The sequence below is a fragment of the Dendrobates tinctorius genome, unplaced genomic scaffold (genome assembly GCF_039654945.1).
Source record: "Dendrobates tinctorius isolate UK_male_01 unplaced genomic scaffold, ASM3965494v1 ptg000203l, whole genome shotgun sequence".
NCBI lineage: Eukaryota > Metazoa > Chordata > Amphibia > Anura > Dendrobatidae > Dendrobates > Dendrobates tinctorius.
Window position 1 is genome coordinate 19,639,508 of NW_027361870.1, and position 17,093 is coordinate 19,656,600.

Here is a 17,093-nt window from a genome sequence, read left to right on the forward strand (position 1 = left end):
GCTGTTAACTCCGGATAATTTTTGAGGAAGCCCTGCACCACCAGGTTCAAGGTGTGAGCCAAGCAAGGTATGTGGCTGAGTTTTGAAAGGGCTATGGCTGCCACAAAATTACGGCCGTTATCACTAACTACCTTGCCTGCCTCAAGATGTACACTGCCCAGCCATGACTCAGTTTGTCGCTTCAAGTACTCGGCCAGCACCTCGGCGGTGTGTCTGTCGCCCAAACACATCATCTGCAACACAGCCTGCTGACGCTTTCCACTAGCTGCTCGATAGGGGGACACATCCTGTGCAACAGTGGCAGCTGCAGATGGAGTGCTCGTACGACTGCGCTCTGTGGACGAGCTTTCGCTTCTGGAGGAGGAGGAGGAGGGTCGAACGCCTACAGCCAACTGTTTCCTATACCGTGGGCTAGGCAGCACTGTCCCACCACCGCTGTCCCCTGTGGACCCTGCATCCACCACATTAACCCAGTGCGCAGTGATGGACACGTAACGGCCCTGGCCATGCCGACTGGACCATGCATCAGTTGTGAGGTGCACCTTTCCGCTCACTGACTGCTTGAGTGCATGGACAATGCGGTCTTTCACATGATGGTGGAGGGCTGGGATGGCTTTGCGAGAGAAGAAGTGGCGACTGGGTAGGTCATAGCGTGGTACTGCATAGGCCATGAGTTCGCGGAAAGCTGTGCTTTCCACCAACCGAAAGGGCATCATCTCAAACGAGATTAGTTTGGCAATGTGGGCGTTCAAACCCAGTGTACGCGGATGAGAGACTGAGTACTTTCTTGACCTACTCATAGTGTCTGGGAGGGTGAGCTGGACTTGAGAGCTGCATATGGTGGAAGTAGCGGTGGACAGGGCGGACTGAGAGAGGGTTGATGATGGTGATGGAGTTGGTGTTCTTTCTGATGGCCTAGAATCAGTCTTTCGTTGATATAACAGTGGGATTCCCTGACTGCCGTAGTCTTGCAACGACACCTCAACATTTGCTGCTGTGCTAACTGGTGGGCTTACAGTGGGGGAAACAATGTAGCGTTGCTGACTACCTTCGTTGTGATCAGTTGCACATGTGGCACTTGAGGTTTGGTGTTGTGTCCACGCTTGCAAGTGCATGCTGGTTAAATGTCTAACAATGCAACTGGTATTCAAATTTTTCAGATTTTTCCCTCGGCTAAAGGTCTTTGCGCACTTCTTACAGATAACCTTGGCCTGATCATGAGGATTTTGTTCAAAAAATTGCCACACTGCACTCTTCCTACTTTGGCAGACATTTTGCGGCCTAGCACGCTGTGATCTTTTGACCCTCTGGACAAGCTGTCCAGCAACTCTTTTGATGTTTGGAACCTGTCTTTGGAGTGCTCCGGGCCTGCCAGATAACAGCTGTTGCGATGTCGATGTCTGCTGTGGATGCTCCTCATCTGAGCTATTGGAAGCAGCACCCTCTTCCCCCAATGGATGCCAATCTGGGTCAACAACTGGGTCATCCATCACCTCCTCTTCTATGTCATGTGCACCTTCCTCTGTGTCACCGTGTATGGTGGTATAATGTGCGGGAAGGGGCACCTGAGTCTCATCAGGGTCAGAATCTGGCTCTGTACACTGCGAGGACAATGTAGTGCTCTGAGTGAATGTACCAGCAGAATCATCCATCAGCGGCTGTGCATCAGTGCACTCCATGTCAGATTCATCTTGGCCTGGGTAATTCACCATTTGACTTGATAATCCAGGCATGGTATGTGAAAACAGCTCCATGGAGTAATCAGTAGTATGGCCTGGGTCATCCTTCAATCTTGGTTGGGGTGAAGGACACAAGGAAAGGTGTGGTTCATGAACATGAGCCTTTAATGACGACTCAGTGCTTTTATTTTTTACAACTTCAGAAGAGGAGACGATAGAGCTGGAGGCTGAGTCAGCAATGTAAGACAAAACTTTTTCCTGAAGCTCTGGCTTTAAAAGCGGTTTGCCAACTCCTAGAAAACTAAGCCTTCGAGGCCTTGTGGAGCCAGACGATGACGTAGGCTCAACACCTCCTGCATTCGGTCCTATTTTGCTTTTGCCACTACCATCAGATCCACCACCAACACCATCATTACCAGCTGCCAACCCCCGCCCAATTCCACGGCCTCTTCCACCAGCCTTCCTCATTTTTGGTAGAAATGTAGACAAAATCCAACAAACTATATAGTAATGTAAAACAAGGTACAAGGTGTCTATAGGACAGGGGAGATTTTGAATTTCTGCAGACACTTGTGGACACTGGACACTTTTGGATTGTGTGAGGCCCACTGATATCTGAGCGCTATGTGACAGGCTCAATGGCACAGCTGTGACCAAAGTGACTAGAGGATAAGGGAGATTTTGAATCTCTGCACCCACTTTTGGACACTGGACACTTTTGGATTGTGTGAGGCCCAATGAATATCTGAGCGCTATGTGACAGGCTCGATGGCACAGCTGTGACAAAAGTGACTAGAGGATAAGGGAGATTTTGAATCTCTGCACACACTTTTGGACACTGGATGGACACTTTTGGATTGTGTGAGGCCCACTGATATCTGAGCGCTATGTGACAGGCTCGATGGCACAGCTGTGACCAAAGTGACTAGAGGATAAGGGAGATATTGAATCTCTGCACACACTTTTGGACACTGGATGGACACTTTTGGATTGTGTGAGGCCCACTGATAACTGAGCGCTATGTGACAGGCTCGATGGCACAGCTATGACCAAAGTGACTAGAGGATAAGGGAGATTTTGAATCTCTGCACACACTTTTGGACACTGGACACTTTTGGATTGTGTGAGGCCCAATGAATATCTAAGCGCTATGTGACAGGCTCGATGGCACAGCTGTGACAAAAGTGACTAGAGGATAAGGGAGATTTTGAATCTCTGCACACACTTTTGGACACTGGATGGACACTTTTGGATTGTGTGAGGCCCACTGATATCTGAGCGCTATGTGACAGGCTCGATGGCACAGCTGTGACCAAAGTGACTAGAGGATAAGGGAGATTTTGAATCTCTGCACACACTTTTGGACACTGGACACTTTTGGATTGTGTGAGGCCCAATGAATATCTGAGTGCTATGTGACAGGCTCGATGGCACAGCTGTGACAAAAGTGACTAGAGGATAAGGGAGATTTTGAATCTCTGCACACACTTTTGGACACTGGATGGACACTTTTGGATTGTGTGAGGCCCACTGATATCTGAGCGCTATGTGACAGGCTCGATGGCACAGCTGTGACCAAAGTGACTAGAGGATAAGGGAGATTTTGAATCTCTGCACACACTTTTGGACACTGGACACTTTTGGATTGTGTGAGGCCCAATGAATATCTGAGCGCTATGTGACAGGCTCGATGGCACAGCTGTGACAAAAGTGACTAGAGGATAAGGGAGATTTTGAATCTCTGCACACACTTTTGGACACTGGATGGACACTTTTGGATTGTGTGAGGCCCACTGATATCTGAGCGCTATGTGACAGGCTCGATGGCACAGCTGTGACCAAAGTGACTAGAGGATAAGGGAGATATTGAATCTCTGCACACACTTTTGGACACTGGATGGACACTTTTGGATTGTGTGAGGCCCACTGATATCTGAGCGCTATGTGACAGGCTCGATGGCACAGCTGTGACCAAAGTGACTAGAGGATAAGGGAGATTTTGAATCTCTGCACACACTTTTGGACACTGGACACTTTTGGATTGTGTGAGGCCCACTGATATCTGAGCGCTATGTGACAGGCTCGATGGCACAGCTGTGACCAAAGTGACTAGAGGATAAGGGAGATTTTGAATCTCTGCACACACTTTTGGACACTGGATGGACACTTTTGGATTGTGTGAGGCCCACTGATATCTGAGCGCTATGTGACAGGCTCGATGGCACAGCTGTGACCAAAGTGACTAGAGGATAAGGGAGATTTTGAATCTCTGCACACACTTTTGGACACTGGATGGACACTTTTGGATTGTGTGAGGCCCACTGATATCTGAGCGCTATGTGACAGGCTCGATGGCACAGCTGTGACCAAAGTGACTAGATGATAAGGGAGATTTTGAATCTCTGCACACACTTTTGGACACTGGATGGACACTTTTGGATTGTGTGAGGCCCACTGATTTCTGAGCGCTATGTGACAGGCTCGATGGCACAGCTGTGACAAAAGTGACTAGAGGATAAGGGAGATTGGATTGCTTTTAAAAAAGCAGTTTGCGGAGCAGTGGGTAAACAGCAATGCAGGAATGTCAGGAAGCCTTAGAAGGCAGCCCAACAACCAACACCACTGATACACCACTATATAGCATCCCCTTGCACTGCACACACAGTGACTGGTGTGTTGTGCAGGCCAAATCGCTAGCAGCAGAAGCAGTTTTTTTGTCTTCTTCCCTGCCTAACGCTCTCCCTACAGAATCAGCAGCAACCTCTCCCTATACTAAGATCGGCAGAAGTAAGATGGCGGTCGGCGTGCACGCCCTTTTATACCCCCTGTGACGCCCACCAAAGCAAGCCAATCACTTGCATGCCCTTCTGAAAGATGGTGGTGACCCGTGCCTATGTCATCACGTTGCCCACAGTGTCCGTGGATCCTGATTGGCTGAAAAAGAGCGCAAAACAAACTTTTGAAACGCGACTTTGGCGCGTAAGTCGCCGACCTCGTGGCCGACCTCATCCTAGGGTCGGGTTTCGTTTCATGAAACCCGACTTTGCCAAAAGTCGGCGACTTTTGAAATTTTTCGACCCGTTTCGCTCAACTCTACACCTTACAAGTTACCCGCTCTGAGTGTAATACTCCAATGTGGAGTTGTATATCCAACACACACTCTGTGATCTCCCCTTGAGACAATGGGGAAGCATTGATGGTAACCACCCGGATGGGGTTCGGCAATTTCTCCACCGGAAATCCCGCTGTATGTGCGAACCTCTCATCAATGAGATTGGCAGCTGAGCCACTATCAACAAACACTGTAATAGAGAGCATTTGCCCCCCAAGTGCTACCCTAGCAGGGAGCATACACTGGGAAACCATGACGGAGGATACACAAAGGCTCAGACTAGACTCCTCCAAACCCTCTGAGCCTATCAGTTTTCCGCCGGCGCGCCCTTCTTAGGTACCAGGGGGCAAGCGTTAATAAAATGTCCTCCTTTGCCACAAAAAAAACAAACCCCCTGCCTTCTGTGCCAAGGACGTTTAGGCTTGTTACTTGGTGACTGTGCTATACCAGCGATCTGCATGGGTTCCACGGATTCACCCGAGGCAACCTCACCTACAACTCCCCCACCTCCCGGAGGCAACGAAACCAGCGCCCCCTGACAGAGACGGCGGTCTATGCGTACTACAAGTGCCATCGCAGCCTCCAGAGAGGCGGGAGTCTCGTACATTAGGAGAGTCTGTTTAACCCTTCCAGAAACCCCATGCAAAAATTGACTTCTAAGCGCAGGATCATTCCACTGCGTGTCCACCGCCCAGCGCCGGAATTCCGTGCAGTAATCCTCAGCTGGTCGCTCACCCTGTAGTAGTGAGCGTATCTTAGACTCTGCTAAGTTTAATCTATCCGGATCGTCATAGATCAAACCCAGAGCAGAGAAAAAAAAATCTACAGACTCAAATGCCGGTGAGTCAGACGGGAGTGAAAAGGCCCAAGCCTGTGGATCACCACTCAGCAAAGAAATCACCAAGCCCACGCGTTGAGCCTCATTACCTGAGGAATGTGGACGCATACGGAAATACAATTTGCATGATTCACGAAAAACCGTGAACTTACCACGATCACCAGCAAATCGTTCAGGAAGGGGAAACTTGGGTTCAGCTGCCCTGGCTGCAGCCTCAGCAGGTACTGCAGGAGCTGACAGGCCTTGTTGCTGGACCGCCCCCCTAAGTTCAGTGACCTGTATGGATAGAGCCTCCAGCTGCTTGGTTAGGGAAAGTATAGGATCCATAGTAAGTAACCCCTATATTCCCTATCTTATACTTTTTTTTTTTTTTTATCTTTCTTACTTTAGTATTTGGGCCAACTATAATGTCATGGTATGCCTAGGTTACTTTAGGCTAAAACCCCGGGACCCCTGCGGAGTCCCTCAGACTAGGGAAAACCCTGTCTGTCCCTCAACCCAGGGTTTACACTGAAGGTGTGCCTGCCTGGGCCTCCACCCTGTCCCTGTCTCCTGTCCAGCCCTAAGCTGAACCCACCACCCTCCACCCAGTGAGGGGACCAGACACCAGACCCCACAAATACGTATGGACAGGGGTAAAAGAAACACCACACCGTTAATACACAAGGGAATACAATAATGTGCAAGGGCAACCAAATATATACATATAACAGATAGGAGAAAGAACAACTGAGAGATATACTGCACCAGATATCAGACGCTCCAAAACCACCACTGCTGACCGGTATTGCTAGCACTAGGCAAAAGCTATAGTCGGCGACGCCCATAGTCAGGACGGACTATTTAAAGACCAAGGGCGTGTCCCAGCCCTCAGCCAGCATCACAACCTGGTTAACCCTATCCCGACTGGAACAGAATACCCAACAAAGTCCCTGAGCATACTGTAGTGGAATAGGGTATTACTGCTGTCTGCCGGACACCCTGGTGTGAACAGTGTCCGACATGACAATACTGTAGTGGAACAGGGTATTACCGCTGTCTGCCGGACACCCTGGTGTGAACAGTGTCCGACATGACAGGCACATACAATTAAAGGTAAGTAAACTTACATGTAAAGCTGTGTTGTACGAGGGATCCATGCTGCCCCAACGCACGTTTTGTAGGAACTTCTTCAGGAGGCGTGTGAAACGTGCATTGGGGTGGCAGGGATCCCTCGTACAATACTGCTTTACATGTAAGTTTACTTACCTTTAATTATATGTGCCCTTCATGTGTTCACATTAGGACAAGTTTACCTCATAACTTACAGGGTACATCTTTATGCAATTATTTATTACTTTGTGTATCTCATTTCATCTATTTGCATGGATTCCTACAGCAATGTTTGGCAGCCTCTGGCATCACATGCACTTTAACTGCTCTATGTATGTTTTACTGTTTAATAAAATTTAATCTTTTAAGGCATACATACTCTTTGGATTTTTACCCCCATTTTTTTTGGTACTATAAACATTTACAAGCAAACTTTGCTATATTTTAGAAGTCATACAGTGGTCCAGAAGAGTCATACAGGAACAGAAGGCTATCGGTACCCTCTGTACAACGCTGAAGCTGTATAGGGCTGTAATACTGCCATGTGCATGAGCCCTAAGGCTGGAGCAATACGACAACAGATTGCAATGTCGGAACTTAGCAGTATTACAGCCCATAGCGTGACAATGAGTTGCACCCATCCTCAGAGAGATTTCACTGTTTAGCCCCAGGCAAGACTACACATTACTTATGCCAGCCATGCTATGTAAAACTCAGCAAAATTACACAGATATTGACATATATGAAGTGATGGAACTGCACAGTATACTGTATCTCTGTATATCATGGTTAAGTAACGTTTTCTATCAGAGACTATTTTTTCTCGCACACTAGCATAAATATATTATTTTCAGGGAATGTCTCCCATTGGGAGCATGCTGTGGAGGTCTGACAAGGACACTTAAATTACAGTATAATAAAATAATATAGCAAATTTTATATAAAAACTGTGTAATGCAGCAAAGTGTTGTGCAGGAGAACTCCTCTGTTTATTACTAATTAATAACTTGATTTTCTAAATACTATTATACAACTTCTTTAAAGTGAATCTGTCATCGGATTTTACAAACTGCATCTAATAATTAAATTAGACCTAACGAGGCTGTTGTACTTATTTTAATCCAGAGTGGCCTTATAATTCTTGGTAGCAAAATTAAAATTTCAATATCAGTCAAGAAAAATGTTCGAAAAAGATTTTACAGCTATTCCAACATGGATTTTCAAAGTATATACACCAGCTCCATCAAGTCACTGAAATCTTATTAATCACATTTTCATCTTGTATGGTGAAATCTGAACAGAGAGAGACTTTGAAAAGAACTGTCACAATATTTTTGCCTGATTCCAGTGATGTGTCACTTATAGGGCTACTTTGTAGTTTAATTAAAAACAGTGTTTTATGAGCAGGAGATTATCATTAGAGAACAGTGTCTTGTGCCAGTTAATCCTCCTGCTCTATGTAAACCCTCCCCCACCACTTATTGGCAGCTTTCTGTCTATGCACAGTATACACAGAAAACTACCATTCAGTAGTGTGGGTGGGGTTATACAGAGCTCAGTATTCAGAGTACTGCTAGATCTACAGCGGATAAAAAATGTTTTTATTAAAACTACAGCAAGAGCTTAGTAAGTGACACATAACTGGAATTAGGGTCTTTGTCCCTACATCACGCTGCTCTCAGATTACATAGCAAACACCAGGTGTCAGATTCCATTTAAGTACTGATGTGACAGAGAAAATGTAATGAAAAAGTAGCTGTCATTTAATTTTAATTGAAATGATAGGTTCTACCTTGCAACTCATTGGGGTCTGGCTACTAAGACCCCACAGATTAATCACACAGGCAGTCAGACATGCAGCTTGTCAGGCAGAATCGTTCAGTGCTGTGGGGGCACAAAAAAAACTCTATGGGCCCGATTCATCATTTGCATTTTTAAGTCACTTTTCTTTTTAACTATTTTTTTTCAGAACAGAGCACAAGGTTCCCGAATTTTGTGAAAAATCAAAACTGCGCCTTATTTTTTTTTTTTTTTACATTTGTTAAAAGAAGAATGTAGCTCAAATAAAAAACTCGACTTAAACCACCACAAACTGGAGAAAAAAATGATTGGCAGTCTTTAAAGGGGTTGTCCGGTCAAAAATGAAAAGTCTGCAGTCAATTCACTGGTATAGGTGAGGCTGAGGCCACTAGACGGGTTCTGCCTGGCAGTATGTATATCGCATACCTGACCTCCGCTCCCAGGGCAGAGATTGGCTAAACCTTGCAATGCACAGTGCGTGCGCTGGGAGGATTCACAAGTCCGCAGTCCCACAGAGAGACTGCAGACTTTTTTATTTTAGACCGGACAACCACTTTAAGACCAAGCATTGATTGACAGACAGTAAAACATTAAACATAAAATTATCTTACTGGATACTTCTCCAATGGCTCTGTCAAAAGTCCATCCCCAAAAATTTGCTTGCAGTATTCAGCCATCTTTGCCTGTTGTTTTGGTCTGTAAAATAATGAAAAATTAACACATGTCAGAATGAAGTCCATATTTTTTGCAACATTCTTATAATTTAGCTTCAGTGATCAGGGGTGTCCAATGCTACTAACATTAGAAACTACAACTACCAGGATGCCCTGTTATAATAGAAATTCTCTCCATGAACATATACAATCATCACTTTCTAATTTAAAAGGAAACTATCTACCGGATTTTTGACTATAAATTTCCACCAGCATGTTATAGGTCTCTTTAATAGCTTCCCTTATAGTTTCACAGTGTTAGTTATGCTGGCTGTTAATGAATACTGCTCATTCTGTACACACTGTATTAAAGTATCTCAAACTACTGTAATCATCTGGCAGCGCTGTAATCGCTGATGAAGACAGCGTGCCGAAACGCGCGTTGGGGAGGATGACATCCAGGTGGCAGGGAGTCTTACTGCCATTGTAATTTTTTCATATATAGTTCTTATTACTATATTTATGTGCAGCTATATATATTTTACACTGTGCTGCACTTTACACATGACTGATTTACATTTACAATGAGCACTTTGAATCTCATGATTTTCACTTGAATATTTACCATGCACTTGTACTAATCATGATCTAGATTCCCCTTTGCTGTTTGCACTAGCACTTTATATTTTTTTATTTATTTCCACAAATCTCTGTCGTATATTTTGCTGTGTATATATATTTTTTTCAGCAATCTTTTTGGTATATATTATTTTTGGTATTTTTACTGGGTGTGTCCTTGTTGTTTTTATCTATTGTAATATTTGAGTGATGTTTTTTCCATTGTTGTACCTGATCAATTAAATAAACTATTGTGACTTTACATTATAACTGATTGAACTCTTTGGTCGGGTCTCTCTGCGGTTTCTGCTTTTGTAATCATCTGGGTAGAGCCACTAGTTTCAATCTATTTAAAGGGAATCTGGCATTAGATTTTTGCTACCATATCTGAGAGCACATGAGGCAGGGACAGAGACTCTGATTCCTGTCATGTGTCAATTATTCAACTGCTTATTGCAGTATTTATACAATCACTGTTTTATCTGCTGTCGATCTATCAGTTCTCTCAATGCTGATCTCTTTATAACCCCACCCACATCACTGATTAACAGCTTTCTGTGTACATTGTGCATGGGCAGAAAGCTTCCAATCAGTGTTAGGGGCATGGATGGACTACATGGCAGCAGGTTTACTAGTCCTCTAGTGATAATCTCCTTCTGATAAAACATTAAAGTTTTCAAAACTACAGTAATCAGCCTAGTAATTGACTCATAGCTTGAACCAGGGTCTCTGCCCTTACATCAAGCTGCTCTCAGATTAGGTGACCAAAACCTGGTGACAGCTTCTCTTTAATCACATTATTAATGTCATTATTAAAAAGGGTCCGATGTCAGCAAAATTACTGCTATAATCTTGCTGTGATGAATCCGAATTCTGGAGCATCCACAATGAGCCAGGTGGACTTGTCTAATGGCAAAGTACAGTTAAAGGGAATCTGTCATCATTTTTTTGCCTATCAGCTGCCACCACTGACATCAGGGGCTTATCTACAGCATTCTGTAATGCTGTAGATAAGCCCCCGATGTTACCTGAAAGAGAAGAAAAATGAGTTACATTATACTCACCCAGGGGCGTTTCGGGTCTGGTTCGGGTCCGGAGGGAGTCGCGGTCCGGTCCGGCGCCTCACATCTTGCAGCGATGACGTCCTCTTCATTCCTGGCCATCGCGGCTCCGGCGCAGGCGCATTGCTCTGCCCTGTTGAGGGCAGAGCAGAGTCCTACAGTGTGCAGGCGCAGGACTTCTTCCGGTGCCTGCACGTTGCAGTAATCTGCTCTGCCCTCAACATGGCAGAGCAATGCACCTGTGACGGAGCGGCGATGGCCAGGAATGAAGAGGACGTCATCGCTGCAAGATGGGAGGAGCCGGACTGGACCACGACTCCCTCCAGACCCGAAACGCCCCGGGGTGAGTATAATATAACTCATTTTTCTTCTCTTTCAGGTAACATTACAGAAAGCTGTAGATAAGCCCCTGATGCCAGTGACCGCAGCTGATAGGCAAAAAAATTGATGACAGATTCCCTTTAAAGCTGAAGCGTATGCACCCACCTTCACTACTTATTCCCAGAAAGCAGAGATCCACAGGAGATAGTGAGATTTCAGTTGTAATTCAGCTGACACCAGATCCTCTTTAGCAAGTCAATCACATCTCAATGAGCATGATTACAATGGGCACTAGGATACTAGCAAAATAATGGGCTCCGATAAAATGATTATCTTGTCATTTAATTACATTTAATTATGCAAATTACCTCTTCCCAGAGGAGAATTGCATGGCCTATAAGTCTCCTTACACTAGAATGTCACTCTAAATAAGAATAAAGGTTACCCCATAGACCCCAGTTACAGAAATTGGTATCTGGTCTCCAGGCAGCATGTTATAGTGCAGGAGCAGCTAACCAGATTGAGAGACATTATTGTGGGAAAAGTTTCAGTAAAACCTGTATTTTATTCATTGAAATCCCTGGTGCTTGCATGTATGAGTGCAGTGGGCGATCATATTGAGTGCCTGACAGTCTTCTCTGTATGACTCTACATGCGGAGATAGCTGTCAATCACTAGTAGGACCGCCCACTGGACTTATTTGCCTACAAAACCCAGAGATTTTAATGAAAAAAACAAATGCAAGTTGTTCTGAATCTTTTCCCTGTAACCTATACATCATTCTGCTCATCTTCTGTTTCTCTATCCCATGATGTCCACAGATCAGACTGCATCTTTGTACTATGTGAAAGGTTTTCTTGAAGAAATGCTACAGCTGTATTACTGAAAGGGAAATGGCCGCACGAAAAAAGTCTGAAACGAGTGAATGTTGAATGTCCTAGAATTATAAACTAGTGAAGACTGCAGACTGAAACTTTCTTTTCGTTGGCTGTGAAATGTGTCCTTAGTTTTTATAATCAGTAAAATGATTCCAAATATATACATGTAATAAACCTGATTAAAATCTGGATGCGTTTCTTTTTGTCATATCAGCCATGAAACAGGCAATTTCGAACCCCTTCAGCTCCATAATCTCTAGCTCAGTGCATTGTGAGTTCTACAAATTCTGACACTGTTTGGCTTGAGGGACCATGAAATAAGTGTCTCACTGCTGAGCTCTCTCTTCTGACTACATAGGATTAGAAAGTAGGCAGCTGCGTAAAGCCATCCTGACAAAATCCCCTCAGGGGTGTCCAACTATCCGTGGCTGCTAAATAAACTCCCTGGCAGAGCACAGATGGATCTCAGCAATTGTGCAAATAGATTCCTCCTAAGCCCAAAAGTCTTCTCCAATGGCCTTTCCTCTGCTCTGTCCTCCTGAAAGAATGACTGAAACGACATGAGCTCAGACTCAGGAGGAACAAGTAAGAAACATAACCTAGTTTTGCTTTGGCAGCTTTTAGTTATATGCAACTAAAATCCAGAAACAGAAGGGTTGTCCCAAAAGGGAAGTAGACACCAGATGGGTCCATATTGGATTACTATATAAAATAAAATGTACATACAGTACGGCGTGTTTAACCACTTGTGTTGCCTCTACTATAGGTCAACTCATTGGGCCCGATTACTGCATTTTCACCTTTTTTTCGGGGGTCTAATTTTAGGTCTTTTTTAACTATTTAATTTCCCTATTCTTTTGACTTACGCCTTTTAAAAGTTTTTTTTTCTGTCTTGTCAAAGAGCTTGGTTTTAGTAAGGTACGCTGACAAAAACACAGTACAAAAAGAGCAGCCAAAACACAGCAAAAACTAAGCAAAACCTGCTTTTTGTAAGCAGCTTAAACTTGACATTAAAAAATGCTGCAAAAACGCAATGTGTGAACATAGCCTTAAATATATTTTTAAGCCGATGTCATCATTTCTAAACGTCAGAAAACTGATTAGGCCCCTTCCATTGAGGAATGAGTCCAATTTTTTACTTTTGCCCCTTTCTTCCTCTTTTCCTCCCTCAGGTCTGTGTCATCCTTTGTTGTATAACTTGTCCGTCACTAGCATTACCGTCATGGCTTTTGGGATGTCTTCAAAAGTGCTCTTTAATTAAAGTCTTGGCATTACAGGAGGTGAAAGATGTATACAGATTATGTCAGCCTTTATTCTCTTCACCAAGTTTAAGGCCTTTTATTATGCGGAATGACTTGATGATGTGGATGTACTTTACCATGTTTGTGTTTTATTTGAAAACCAAAACAATTTAGTTTCCTAATATCTTAGTTTTCTGAATATAAGGAAGAACAAAAGTATGTTAAAAAGTCCTTAAAAGGGATTTTCAGGCCTTGGTTAAATAAAGCTTACTGTGATTGTTGTATAATGAAAAATTATATACGATAAATGTGTAACCTAATTTGGAGTTTCAATTACATTTCATTTTCAAGATTTTTTTTGCTATTACTTACTGAGGACATTCTGTAGGCTCAAAAAAAAATATTTTAAGCTGGTAACACCCTTGCAGTCTTTAATGCAAATCCAAAGCCTAAATTGGTTCCAGCCGGAAGGAAAAATATAAGCGCTAGTTTACACAGGATGTATTTTCAGTTGATTTTTTGTCTACTATTTTCCCATTGTAAATGTCAAAATGGACCACTTAAGATACAGATATTTGGAATTTGTGACCCTTTTTATGAAACCTGGACCGATACTTCATCCTTTTAGTTGTGAGGCGAGTCCTGTACAGGTTTCCACTCCTATGGGGCAAAAAGACCCATAGATGTCCTCACTTCCTGAGCTTCATAGTGTCATGTGAACACTGTTCATAGTCACCTGTCAGCTCAAAAATTGCTACCATGACCAGGTTATGTGCAAACTACTTCATTTTCCAGAACCAAGGGGTTTCCCTGGCCTTCACCCTTTAGCCCCTAAACAGGGTTCTGGACTAACATAGGGGTCCCTGGGCAAAGGCCACAGAGTCAGTTGCTGTTTGGTTGTGCAAGGTGAGAAGAAGACTAGTCAGGTAGCTGCATCAGGGACAAAGTCAGGGACAAAACTGTAAAGTTAGCAGGAAGTTTAAAGTCAAGCTGAGGTCAAAGAACAGGAAAATCGGGACTACAAACAGGAGCACAAAACAGCAGTATACACCAGGATAGCAACACTATTGACTGTCAGTGAGAACTGGCTCTCAAACGTTTATATAAAAAAAAAATCTAGTTCTGACAGCAGATAGAAACCAAATTAACAAGAGTAACCTCATAGCTTCTTGACTGGCCAGAACCTTAAGTCCCAGGAATAAAAAGGGTTGATGCCATCAAGCATCACCCGCAACAATGGAGGAGGGTTCGTCTAGCAACCGACGCATAAAACGGCACAGATGTTACATATAGCAGCTGCTAATGCTACCTTCAATACTGTATTGTATTTATTGTCTCCAGCTCAGAGAGACTAGCCTATACTTTATATTATTGCAGCCATTTCTCAGCTGACAGCCAAAGTACATCTGTAGGCTTTTTCACCCACTACTATCATGCAAGAGATGCACTGACTTTTAGCTTCTCAACAAAAAATAATAATACAAAAATCTTTAAGTAGCTAATGTTGATTCTGCATACCAGGTGAATAAACCCATCTCCTCTTTATTTTTATTAGAACACTGCACTATATTAAATTTGCTGGTGCCCTGTTCTATTTTAGCTATTTCTGAATTGAAAAAATAAAATCACATCCACAGGCCACAAACCGTGATAATCAAAAATGTTATAGAACTGAAAGCCCCCCCCCCCCAAAGTTACATAACTTTTCAGTACATAGCTGTCACAGTAACACTGTTCATGGAAGCCCAGCAGCTGTTAACAGGACTTGAAAGGGAAACTTAGCACCACTGTTTACCAGATCCCTGGGGCTGACCTGGATTTCATATTTTAACTCCTATACAAGGATCTGGACTTTCACAGTGACCTCTCGACTGGGCCACAAAGTTAACTGCTCTTGCTGTGGCAAGAGGGGTCGTCACAAGGGGTAGATACCAAGAGATCAGGTCACAAACAAAATAAGAAACAAAGAAGGAGATCAAAATACAAACCAAGTTCACAGATTGAGAAAAATCAGGAAACCACAGCAAGAGCTAATAATTGGGATATACCAGATACGCAGAACTTATTGACTGGCAGTAGGAACGGATTCTCAGGTGTTCAAATACTGAGCAGCCCCACTCAGTGCTGACTACAGGAAGAAACTAACAGAATTTCCAATATAAAGGTAATAAAGGACATCAGGTCACCACTGCACGGAAATGATTTCTTGATTTAAGGTGCTTGGATTCCTCAAGGCTGGTATCCTCGAGTAAGGCAATAGAACAAAGGAAGAGATTGTAATCCAGCACCAAAATGATATCTAAAAATTCAAAATTTATTTCAAAATCCATTAACCGCTTTATTTCATAAGCCGGTTTTCACCTTCATGACCAGGCCAAATTTTACAATTCTCTAATAACTCAGTAATGCTTCAATGAATCCCACTGATTATGAAACACTTTTTTTGCGCCATATTGTACTTCACGACAGTGGTAAAATGTGTTTGATATGACTTGGGTTTATTTGTGAAAAAAATAGAAATTTGCAAAAATTTTGCAATTTTCAAATTTTAATTTTTTTTATGCTCTTAAACCAGAGAGTTATGTCACACAAAATAGTTAATAAATAACATTTCCCACATGTCTACTTTACTTCAGCCCAAGTTTTTAAACAATTTCTTTTTTGTTAGGAAGTTATAAAGGTTAAAAGTTTACCAGCGATTTCTAATTTTTCCAACAAAATTTACAGAATTATTATTTTTTTAAAGTCCACATTGCAATTGAAGTGAGTTTGAGAAGCCTATATGACAGAGAATGCCCAAAACTTACACTATTCTAAAAACTGAACCCCTCAAAGTACTCAAAACTAGAGATGAGTGAATATTTCAATGTTCGGTTCAGATTATGATCGCTAAATTTGCAATATTCGCCAATTTATTCATCGAATATTTGCCAAACAGAACCGAACGCCATTCAAGTCAATGAGTGGAAAAAACAAACACATGCACAACACCTTCTAATGGACCCAAAAGCTGCCAAAACACATCAAATGAGGGACAGACACCAGGAAAGTGGCCTCAACACACCCACAGTACAAATTGAAGCATGGTACTGCAGCAATCAGCCATGCATGTGGTGTTGTGCTCTAGGCCAGTATTTACAGCTTGCAACTGATCGTCAAAGTAAGAGAAGGAGTGTGAGGGATCGATGTATGCCTGCTGTGATGGGAGCCCTGACACCACATACAACAGCTCAACCAGCTATCATGCTGAGCCACACTCAGGTGGCACAAATATAATGTTTCGCAGACTACCATTGTCAGAAAAATCTAATGATAGTAGTAAAACGGGTAGTTAACTTCAATGAAGTGGAGGCCTACTGTTATAGGCAACACACATAAAGGAGACCCAACCTGGAGTCTACACATTTAGAAAAATTATTGGCAGACACCAAAGTGGCATCAATTTCACCACAGTAGAAATAGTATAATAGGAACCAACAGGTCTTCCACTACACCCAATCCAGCAGATGGACACCCAACCAGGAGTGCTCACATTTCCAAAAATGAGGGCCTGACACCACTGAAGTAGCATATATTTCAAGAGAGTAGAAATAGTATATTAGAGACTGACAGGTCTTCCACTACACCCAACCTAGCAGATGTAGATCCAATCAAGAGTTTTCACATTTCAAATACAGTAATGAGGGCCTTACAATACCGAAGTGGCATAAATTTCATGAGAGTAGAAATAGTATAATAGGGACTGACAGTTCTTCCACTATGCACAATCCAGCAGATGGACACCCAACTAGGAGTGTTCA

At 43.2% G+C, this 17,093-nt stretch overlaps 1 protein-coding gene across 1 annotated transcript in view; it reads right to left on the bottom strand.

The window, feature by feature from the left end:
* PLCB1 (phospholipase C beta 1) overlaps positions 1 to 17,093 on the bottom strand; it is a 1,254,316-nt gene that overhangs the window by 470,811 nt on the left and 766,412 nt on the right. The window contains exon 13 of the mRNA XM_073553862.1: positions 9,133 to 9,217. Coding sequence (XP_073409963.1) covers positions 9,133 to 9,217 — 85 coding nt within the window. The remainder of the gene's footprint in view (positions 1 to 9,132; positions 9,218 to 17,093) is intronic.